We start from the raw sequence: 11370 nt of genomic DNA on the forward strand, positions 1-11370 counted from the left end.
ATCTATATTCAAACCGTATTTAAATAGAAGAGCCCTGGAATCTCGAATTGTGTTTTTGTAGGCTAAGATCTTTGTTTGAATCATAGCTACAATTGCTTAAATTATAGACCATCTTTTGTTAATTAAGAGTGTGTGATATTTTTTTCCCGTTGCAACGCAGGGTCCCTTTTGCTAGTATGATCAATAAATAGAAAATGCTTGGTCACGGACCCTGGTCATATTTGCTGCATGCGGTGTTAGATGCTCTTACATTGCTCTTTTTGTTTGCGGGGTCGCGTGCTGCGTTTCCGTTCCCCTTCCTCTTCTCCTTTCGTTTTCTGCTCCTCCCCCGCAACAAATCTTGGTCGCTTCGCCGCCGGCACAAGCGGCCGGAGCAGCAGCCAGTCGGCAGCGATGGGGGACCACGAGGCGCGCGGGGACGACACGGAGAGGAAGGCGGACAAGAAGCTCTCCGGCTGGGGGCTCTTCGGCTCCAAGTACGAGGACGCCGCCGACCTATATGATAAGGCCGCCAACTTTTTCAAGCTCTCAAAAAACTGTGAGTTTACGACGCCTCCGTTCTTCCCCATTCCCTCCGCGCCGTCCCCGATCGCCGGATTCTTTTGCCCCCAATTTCGCCACGCTCTCTTCCCTTTACCCGGGGCAAGATCTGCCAGTCGATCTGGGCAGGATCCTGGCCGACGACCCGCTGGGGCTAAAATAAGATTTTTGGGCTGTGGATCTATTATTGTGCCGCGTGATCTGGTGTTATTGTTAGTCGGCGAACCGTGTTTAGATTATTGTGACGATTCCGAGTTTTAGGGGAGTAGCTGTTTGATAGTTTCGCTCGAGGAGGCGGCTGAATTGATTGTGGGTTGCGGTTTGATTTCCAACTCCTTTTATTAGGCTCCATGAGCGGGATCTGGTGGACTTATCTCACATATAGGGGCTGAGATCCGGACTGAGATCCAGTGACTTAACCAAGTAAAGTCACGCTGCGACTTTAGCCATCTAATCTCCATCCAAAACACATCCAACGGTCTATATGAGACACAGGCAAAAACTTGAGCATTTGGCCATCTAATCTCCATTCAAAAAGTTCAGTTAGTGACAATATTTGTATGCTAAAATGTTCAGTTAGTATGCTGGAGATGTAGTTTTACTTACATGTCACTAAATTAAATTAGTTTCAGTTTAATAAAGTGAGTTATCTAAAAATTCTGAATCAAAATCAAGATTACCACTAGTTGACATTTTCTTGTCCGTCACCATTCGAACAAAAAACAAGGCACAAATTGAAAGATTAGGACTACCAAATACATGATCTGTAACAAATATATACTCTGACAAAGACGAATCACATGTAGACCGTTGGATGTGTTTTGGATGGAGATTAGATGGCTAAAGTTACAGTGTGACGTGTAGTCACTAGATCTCAGTCCCTAGCGGACTTGCTCGTGCGTTGCAACGGGAGAAAAATAAATCATCCATCATACATACATTCGACGTCATCAGCAATCCCTTAAAATCTTTCATGAGGTCATATTTGAAACAACATGGTAAGTGGTGTTGTGCAAAAACATTAAGGTGATACGATGTTTGAAGTGTATTGAAGTTGTGTCCAATTTATTAGACAAAAAAACCCTACATAGTTGTTGGTATCAATTCACGCCTTTGCCGGCGTTTCTCCTCAGTGATGCCCAACAAGTAGTGCATTAGGCTGAAAATAGCAAAGTACTCCCTCTGTAGACTAATATAAGAGTGTTTAGATTACTAAAGTAGTGTTCTAAATGCTCTTATATTAGTTTAAGGAAGGAATACATTTTAGTACTCAATGATAGCATGTGCATACCAACATTATTCTTGTCTTGTTGATATATGTTTTATCCACTGTAATCCATGTGAAGACTTAATTTAGTTGCAAACATATTCGTCATTTTCACTTAAACACAATCAAACTATCCCAGTTCGCATCAGCAGTTTAGCCTACATCATCGTACATGGGTTGGTTATTGTGCACTCGGCGAATTAGAGAGGATGATTATGTGCTTGTTGTGACCTTTTGCATATGGTAGCGGGTAGGAATGAACATTCCTAAGGTGCCAATAATAGATTTTGTGAGAGTATCAAACTATCCTAGCTAGTCAATTTAAATGGGTAGGAAACATATATAGCAGACACTCAAAATATCCCATATAAGAAGTATTAATTAAGGGTGCATCATAAGCATGATTTTTTGGGTGATGAGTCATAGAATGAAGCTATGGGAGAGAGTCATTGAGCACCACTTAAGAAGAATGACAAGCATGACCAAAAATCAGTTTGGTTTCATGCTTGAGAGGTCGACCATGGAAGCCATTTTCTTGGTATGACAACTTATGGAAAGATATAGGGAGCAAAAGAAGGACTTGCATATGGTGTTCATTGACTTGGAGAAGGCCTATGATAAGATACCGTGAAATGTTATGTGGTGGGCCTTGGAGACACACAAAGTCCCAGCAAAGTACATTACCCTCATCAAGGACATGTACGATATGTTGTGACAAGTGTTCGAACAAGTGATGGCGACACTGATGACTTCCCGATTAAGATAGGACTTTATCAGGGGTCAGCTTTGAGCCCTTATCTTTTTGCCTTGGTGATGGATGAGGTCACAAGGGATATACAAGGAGATATCCCATGGTGTATGCTCTTTGTGGACGATGTGGTGCTAGTCAATGATAGTCGGACGGGGGTCAACAGGAAGTTGGAGTTATGGAGGCAAACCTTGAAATTGGAAGGTTTTAGACTTAGTAGGACTAAGACCGAGTACATGAGGTGCGCTTTCAGTACTACTAAGCATGAGGAGGAGGGGGATGTTAGCCTTGATGGGCAGGTGGTACCTCAGAAGGACACCTTTCGTTATTTGGGGTCAATGTTGCAGAAAGATGGGGATATCGATGAAGATGTGAACCATCGAATTAAAGCCGGATGGATGAAGTGGTGCCAAGCTTCTGGCATTCTCTGTGACAAGAGGGTGCCACAAAAGCTAAAAGGCAAGTTCTATAGGACGGTGGTTCGACCCGCAATGTTGTATGGCGCTGAGTGTTGGCCGACTAAAAGGCGACATGTGCAACAGCTAGGTGTGGCGGAGATGTGCATGTTGAGATGGATATGTGGCCACACAAGGAAGGACCGAATACGGAGTGATGATATACGAGATAGAGTTGGGGTAGCGTCAATTGAAGAGAAGCTTGTCCAACATTGTCTGAGATGGTCTGGGCATATTCAATGCAGGCCTCTAGAAGCCCCAGTGCATACCGGACGGCTAAAGCATGCTGATAATGTCAAGAGAGGTTGGGGTAAACCGAACGTGACATGGGAAGAGTACGTAAAGAGAGATTTAAAGGATTGGAGCATCACCAAAGAACTAGCCATGGACAGGGGTGCGTGGAAGCTTGCTATCCATATGCCAGAACCATGAGTTGGTCGCGAGATCTTATGGGTTTCACCTCTAGCCGACCCCAACTTGTTTGGGACTAAAGGCTTTGTTGTTGTTGTATTCCCATATATAACATGTTAAATGTAGAGTTGGGGTTTGAAAGATATGGTTTTTTTAAAAAAGTATATGAATCTGTCAAAAAAAGATTAATCTGGGACGAAATTACAACACCGTGCAGCCCATCTCCTAAGATGTCACTTGGCGAGACATATCTATCTTACGCCAACCGGAATTAAAAAAGAAATGCAAAAAAAGGCAAGAGAAGTGGAACCCGAACTCAGGTTTCCCGTATGTAAGTCCAATGACATAGCTAGTTGGGCTATTGTTCTCTTATGATTCATGTCAGGATAGTAATATATGAACCATATCTGATGGGCAGCGACTTAATAAAGCAAAGAACAAATCGTTTTCTACCACTTACTGATGGCATTGGTGGGTAATTCTTGCCAACTTCGAGGGTAATTTGGATGACGTATGACAAGTAGTCCGTGCTTTATTATTATGGGTAAAGATATGTTGGCGCTCTCTTTCTATTTCAGATCAGATTCTTAGTTGTCTACTGCATTAACTAGGTAAACACGGTGCGTTGGTGTGGGATGAAACAATATCTAAAGAGCATTGTTGAGGAAAATCTTTAACTGGTAGCTGCTCGGTTAGCCGGTGAGTAGGGGATTAATAGGCTAATCCGCAAGTTAATCAGCCATTTAATCAATTAATTGGCCAATTTATTAGTTTATCAGCTACTCGGGTGAATTCTTGAAGAGGACTAAATAGTGGTGGTGTGTGAACGATTGTCCTTAGCTTTGACGATGTTGGTGGCTGCCGGTTCCTGCGCAGAGAAGGTTGGCGAGATGAGAGGTGAGGTTTGGGTTTTAGATCTGGTCCTCGATGATTGTTGTTCGACCCAACCACCCATGTCTCCTTGTGCTTTGTCGCACACCGACGACGGATGGGGATGCTAATGTGTCATGCCGCTTGCTGACTGATGGATAGTAAGCATTGTTGCGCGATCTAGCACGACCGCCGGTGCAGCCAGCCGGGATGTCATGCATAGTCATCATGGGGGAGCGTGGTCGATGAGCCACCTTTGTGTCCGTGGTTGATGAGCAGTAAGTGCAGATCCGTCAGAGCCGACCACAGAGTAGTAGAGGGAGATGGGGTGGGCGCAGAGCAATCCTTGCTGCCGTTTGATCTATTGATTATTTAGATGGAAAGCCTAATTCTGTTACACGTGACAAATCGGTTGGCATACTTGGATACGTGGAAAAAACCAATAGGTGAAGTTACTCCCTTCGTCCAGGATTATAGGGCCGGTGAGCCAGGAAGCAGCTCCCCTTTTTATTACTCCCTCCATCCATAATGAGTGTTGTAGTTTTAAACTAAGGTTGAACAACACTTATTATGAATCGGAAAGAGTATTAGACCGCTGGAGAGAAAGGTCCCTATTTAAGAAGACCTAATTAACTGCCTGACTAATTAATGGCTCAGTTTCTAAATAGATCCGTCACAAAAAATCTCTAATTAAACTGACCTAATTAACTACACACCTAAGTAACTGTCGAGTTATAAAGTGCGTTAATGGCTTGGTTTCCAAATTGATTTGACGCTCGGTTTTCAAATTGTTTTCGCATTAATGACTGCAGGGGACGAAAGGAACGACGTACAAACTCCCGTTTAATAGTAGAGATTCCGACTAGGTCTGCAAATTCTGTTGTCTTGTGCCTATAGATCTGGTTGGCTTCAGCGCTAAGTTGTGTCAGTGGAAAGCATTGGGGCATAGTTACCGGATTCAGTGGAATGAGTTTCAAATCCTGATCCAGATTGGGATTTGAGACCCCTTCGGTTTTCATCCGATTTACTGATCTTAAAGTGATGATTCATACCATGATTTGTCAATTAGAAAAGTGGAATCCCAGACGCCAACTATCCAGTTTCCAGTGTATGTCCGAAGCTATGCCCTCCGCTTGGCCCAACGTACTGTTGTGCTTCCCTGTGGTCACCCAGCTGCAGGCGTCTTCAAGGAGAGAAGACAAGGCGATTTGCTGGGAGAAGCTGAGGGGCAACTCAAGCCCGTCCCCGCGGGTAAACCTGCACCAGCACTAGCAGCACATTACACAATAGTAATTTAGCCTTTGGACTAGGCCAGGTTAGGTTCTTTGGGGGCCTTTGTGCTTGGCTGCTTGGGCTTCAGGTGTTTTTTGGGCATGCCTGCTCCGGCAGCTGGAAATTTTGAGCTAGATGGGCAGGATCTAGGGCTTAAGGTGCCCACTAGTCAGATTTAGACGGTTAAGGCGGGTAACAGGTACGGCTAACACTGTCCCACCCCCGTCCACGTCCCACCCGCTGGGTAATACATTTGGCCTACCCCTGTCTCCTAATAGAGTAATTACCTGAGGGGACGCGGGTAACTGGTAGGTTGCAGTCAAGCATGAAGGCGGTCGTAGGTTGCGACTCTCCATATGTTGAGTAGCAGCGGCTGGTGTAAGTAGGATGTGAGGCAGCTGGATGAGAGTCACAATTAGGTCCTAGGGTTGTTGGTGGGCTAGAATATTCTGTGCTGTTTCCTAAGTATTATACTCCACCAGAAAAGAGTATTTATGTATAGATATACATACTGGCGGCGAATTTTGAACCGAATGTAGTGGGTTTGCGAATCTGAGATCTGATTCGCGAAACAGAGATGTATACACCCTAGTGAACCAGATTCATATGTGGTAGTGACTTGCAAACCATGAACCCAGCCAATTACTAATCAAGTAACTATGCTATGCATTGCAGTACACCTACTTTGCTTGATCTTCATTTCCGAGTTTGTTTAATGGCTTAATGTCTAAGCACTCATCCCCTTATTCTGTGAATGTTGCTACCAACTTGGTTTGCAGGGAACAGAGCTGCATCTGTGTACATCAAGATTGCTAATTGCCATCTGAAGGTTGGTTTGGTTATCCGAGTTATCAGTTTTGTCAGCTTGATCAATGATGCAATTTCAATGAGATGCTTATGTTGCTTATTACTGTGCTTGACAGGGCGATAGTAAGCATGAAGCTGCCTCAGCTTATGTGGAAGCTGCAAACTGCTACAAAAAATTCTCACCTCAGGGTATTTCTTTCTACAATTTACTGTGCATGATACATATCCTTCGCCGTTAACATTCCTTGATTCTGTATCTTTTTCCTTACCTCATGTCATCAGAACCAGCGCGATCCAGTTTTGCTGCACTTCTTCTGATTTAATAAAAACTCTCTTCCACTAAACTGGATCAACTTTGCAGGGGTTGTTTTTACTTCTACCAGTTACCATCATTGTCAAAACCATTGAAATGAAGTTTTATGTAATCTCAGTCGACTTGATTAACTACAAAAATAAACATGGGAATGAATCACACCAACTGCTAAGGGCATAAAGTACTCAGTGATTTTATGCAAACTTAGCTGTTTGTCCGGTCCCAGTCATGGTCCTAGATGTATTTGCTGATATCATGGTATTAGCTGGCTGCTTATACTGTGTATAGACCGATATATCGGTAGTACCGACCGATATCCTGGTCACATCCTTTTTTGGGGGGCCAAACCGATATGCGTCCGATATATGATATTTTGAACTTCTTGAAATCAAATGTTTGTTAGAAGGAGTACAGTCCTTGAGAGCTTTGTAGTATTGAACATAACTTGTCTTTGGTGTGCTGAACTGTGTAATTCGGAGTTAGGGAAATCTTAAAAGTTTTAGTAGAAAAAAGTTCTACACCTCATGAAAAGGTAGGACCATCCTAAGGAGCATCCAACTAACCAAGCTACTGGTATACCAAGCCAAGCCAAAGTATTGCATCTATAGGATTGGAATCTTGAAAACATTTGAAACTAGGGAAATATAAATTTCATTTATGTTGCACATATCATTCGTTATGTGTGCCATTTAATGTTCCCTGTAATTTCTTTTATTCCTATTCCAACTTTCTCATTTAGCTCCTACAATTGTCCAATTTATGCAGAAGCTGCGCAAGCGCTAGACGAGGCTGTTAATCTTTTTTTGGAAATTGGTAGATTGAGCATGGCTGCAAGATACTGCAAGGTAAATCTTTCCTTCAACTCAATCTTTATCATTGCACGAAGACTTATTTCAACAGGAGAGACAATCATCTAGAAGTGTCAAAGCTGCCATAATGTGAATTTTGTGCATTTTCAGGACATTGGTGAGATTTATCAGCACGAACAAGATTTGGAGAAGGCTTCAGATTACCTAGAAAGGGCCGCAGATCTTTTCGACAGTGAAGGACAGACATCTCAATCAAACACCATCAAGCAGAAAGTTGCAGAAATTGCTGCGCAGTTGGAACAGTAAGGCTACCTTCATGTGCTATTAGCTTCATACATGTCAGAACCTGGAACAATTGGTTTGAGAGTTCGAGGTCATGAGCTTTGGCAATAGTCCTGCAGATATGCCCAGAAATTTATGCTTCTCAAATTAGCATCCTTCTCAAATTTATGCTTCATGAGCATGTCTTTTTTGTTCTAACCTTCTAGGTTGTGGGTATATTATTCTGTCTATTATCCTCATTTGTTTACTTCTGTTATGATACTCTGGGGTGCATATATATATTTTTATGTCCCATAAATTTGATCTTATGTCGGAACTCAAAGGAGAATGTAAGAAAATATATATCGTTGTAAAAATATTCTATGTTACTTTAAATTACGAAACAGAAACATAGCATAAAACATACATAACAATGTACATTTTATGGTTTTGTACTTATCTTAGTTTTCTTATGCCAATTTTTCCTGTAGTGAATCGATATGAACATAGCTTTTTGTATACCAAACGAAAATTCCTAATGAAACGGCATAAGAGAACTTCGGTTGCAAAATGACTTATTCTGCTGAATAGCATTACTATATGTCTTTGCCACCGGGGGGCTAAACCACGCCTCCAGCTTCCGTTTGATCTGGTTTTGAGATTGGTGTAGCATCTTTTAGGTTTGTCATTGATTAGTCTCTCACTTGTCTAATTGCACTAAGATGAGTTCATTAGCACGTAGTAGTAACAAAATGCAATGTTGATTATGTGTATATGCATGGGTCCGTTTTGGGGGGGATCTTATTTGAGTTCATGGGGAACTTTTCTTTTTACTGAATGTAAGTCTTACTCACCAACCAACTTTTTTGTATTATTATAGAAAGTTATGAAGTTATATCATTCTTGTACATCTTAGTTAGAGTTAAATTAGAGGTTTAAGTATTCATGATTTGAGATTTTGATACCTGTAGTCTGACACATGCTCTGCTTGAACTATATTAGTGTGATCATTAGCATGCTTCATTGATTGAATCCTGATAGAGGAAAGACGATAGCATAGTGTTCACATATATCACGAGACATGCATTTAGTGGAGATAACATGGGGTGGCATAGTCACCGGGTGTTAAAAAACACATGTTGAGATATATGTGTGTGGAATATACCTGGCCAAAACTCGGGCCGGGCCGGGCCTAAAAAAGCCCGTGGTACAAAACTTAGTCCCGAGCCTTGCCCGGCCCGACCGTTGGGCCTAGTTTTTGGGCCCAAGCCTGGACCGAGCCCGAAGAAGCCTGGCCTGTCACGGTAAGCCCGGCTCGACATAGGCATAAAGCCGGGGTTTTTTCAGGCCCGAGCCCGGCCCCGTAAGCTCGACGGGCTCAAAATCTAGGCCCGAGCCTGGCCCGTGGGAAGGTCGGGTTGGGCTGGGTTGGGCTTTTTCAGGCCGGGTCGGGTTGGTGGGCTGACCGGGCCGGGTTTCCCATGGCCGGGTATGGTGTGGAAATTAGCTATCCGTGTGCCAGAACCATCAGTTAGTTTTGAGATCTTATGGGTTTCAGCTCTAGCCTACCCCAACTTGTTTGGGACTAAAGGCTTATTTGGTGGTGGTGGTGTGTGTGTGTGTATACAGGGTTAGGGCTTAGGTCACACACACACACAGCACCACCACCACCACCAAATATATTACTAGTTCTGGCATGTTTGATTGTAAATATATTACTAGCGTTTTTTTTTCTTCAAATGTCAGCTTTTATAGGGACCGGAGTGAGTCATTCAATGCTATCTCTCATGCCAATTTCTATGTTTTAGCTACCCAAAGGCAACGGAGATTTTTGAAGATATTGCTCGTCAATCAATTAACAACAATCTGCTGAAGTATAGTGTCAGAGGCATCCTCCTTAATGCTGGCATCTGCCAACTATGTAGAGCTGATACCGTTGCTATACAAAATTCGTTGGAGAGATACCAGGTGTATATTGCTCCATTGAAATCTGAACCAGTTATTCTGCAATTGCTTCATTTCTGAAGTTGTTTTACCATTTGCAGGAAATTGATCCGACTTTCTCAGGAACTCGCGAATACAAACTTTTAGCTGTATGATACAACATTTATTTGCCTTTTTGTTGCAACACTTTCCCCTTTTGATCATTGCATTTCCTGGCTTTAATAGTAAAAATTGTATCCATTGGTTATCATGAAGTATAGTGATAGTTATCTAGGATTTTGTTTTTTTATTGTAGGATCTTGCTGCATCAATGGACGACGGAGATGTTGCCAAATTTACTGATGCCATCAAGGAATTTGACGGCATGACACGCCTGGTATGTTGTAGTGTTACTCTAGTTTTTAGTCTTATCCATTGGGTATTTGGGTGCATCATTTCTATGGCAAAGGCATGCTGCAAGTTTGTTCTTTGTAACTATATAAAAATACACAACCCATATGCCATTCATTCGACTGAAACTACAACTTATATCATGGTAAGGTATGTAATTGTGTATATTTGGAGTACTCTGATGAATCATGAGTTGTTCCTGTTAATACTACTCCTTCTGTACCTAAATACTTGTAGTTGGTGAGAACTAGTCTAGTTTAGGAGTACCTAACTACAAGTATTTAGGTACAGAGGGGTAGTTTATCATGAGGCCTTTGCTTATCATTTTGAGTTTAGGAGTGCTTGTAAAGAGATAATTGCACATGAGAAACAAATATATCATTTGGATTCTAGCACTCATGCATTTGTTGTTCAGGATCCTTGGAAAACGACACTGCTGCTGAGGGCAAAGAATGAACTGAAGAAACAAGAGGATGATGAGGATGATCTAACCTAAGCCTTGTAAAAATTCTTTCATGCTTCAACATGGTGTGATTTATACATTTGTATGCCTCTATTTCATCTTGGAGGTACATATAATGGGCATAATGAAGATCCACCTTTTGGTTGTATAGAACTTCATTTTGAAGTAGCATATGGGGTGTCATGTGTCATTTGTTTGTCATGACTTGGTTTTCCTTCCGAATGATATGCTTATTGCTTGTATCCTTCTGTAACATGTTCTATTTGACCGTCATTCAGGGCCTTTGTTTGCTACTGTTACATTTATTTACGTTTGAGGCACTAGCTATAACTCCTGGATAGGGTTCTTGCTATCAAAGATTCACATTAAACACATTAACGTGTGATGAAAGGGCTGTCGCTGGCGCTGTCCACGTCAGACTCGCTAGGAGAAAAACATTAACGTGTCCTGAAAGGGCCGTCGCTGGTGCAGGAGACAAGTTTCACCCTTTTCTTCTTTCGCTGCCCCACCTTCTCCCAACGCACGCGCCTCCTCTCCCAGAAATCTCTCTCTTTTGTTCTTTCCACATGCAGCCTCCTCTCCTCACTCCACACTGAGGGTTGCTGCTGTCGTCGCTGCATCACTCCTCCGGCGCTAGCCATCGAAGGAAGGCTGCTTCTCCAACGGATCTTCTCCTTGGTTTCCTTGTAACGAGGTGCGGCAGCAGGGCGTCGTCGTCAGGTCTCTTCCTAGAGAAGCCGCAGTAGGACAAGCACAACCCACATGAGGTTGATGTGGTCGTCGGCAGCGTCTCCTCTGCCAAAGGATTGAACGGGTTGGT

At 42.7% G+C, this 11370-nt stretch overlaps 1 protein-coding gene across 1 annotated transcript; it reads left to right on the top strand.

Moving 5' to 3' along the window:
* The first annotated feature begins 217 nt into the window (after positions 1 to 217).
* LOC123413203 (alpha-soluble NSF attachment protein 2) lies at positions 218 to 10823 on the top strand. The gene is made up of 9 exons (XM_045106149.1): positions 218 to 538; positions 6343 to 6392; positions 6487 to 6559; positions 7449 to 7528; positions 7643 to 7794; positions 9562 to 9721; positions 9799 to 9846; positions 9993 to 10073; positions 10503 to 10823. The coding sequence occupies exons 1-9, from the start codon at positions 241 to 243 to the stop codon at positions 10581 to 10583; spliced, it is 1023 nt and encodes a 340-aa protein (XP_044962084.1). The 5' UTR covers positions 218 to 240; the 3' UTR covers positions 10584 to 10823.
* The last annotated feature ends 547 nt before the right edge of the window (positions 10824 to 11370 follow it).

Source organism: Hordeum vulgare, chromosome 7H (assembly GCF_904849725.1).
Source record: "Hordeum vulgare subsp. vulgare chromosome 7H, MorexV3_pseudomolecules_assembly, whole genome shotgun sequence".
In the NCBI taxonomy this organism is placed as follows: domain Eukaryota; kingdom Viridiplantae; phylum Streptophyta; class Magnoliopsida; order Poales; family Poaceae; genus Hordeum; species Hordeum vulgare.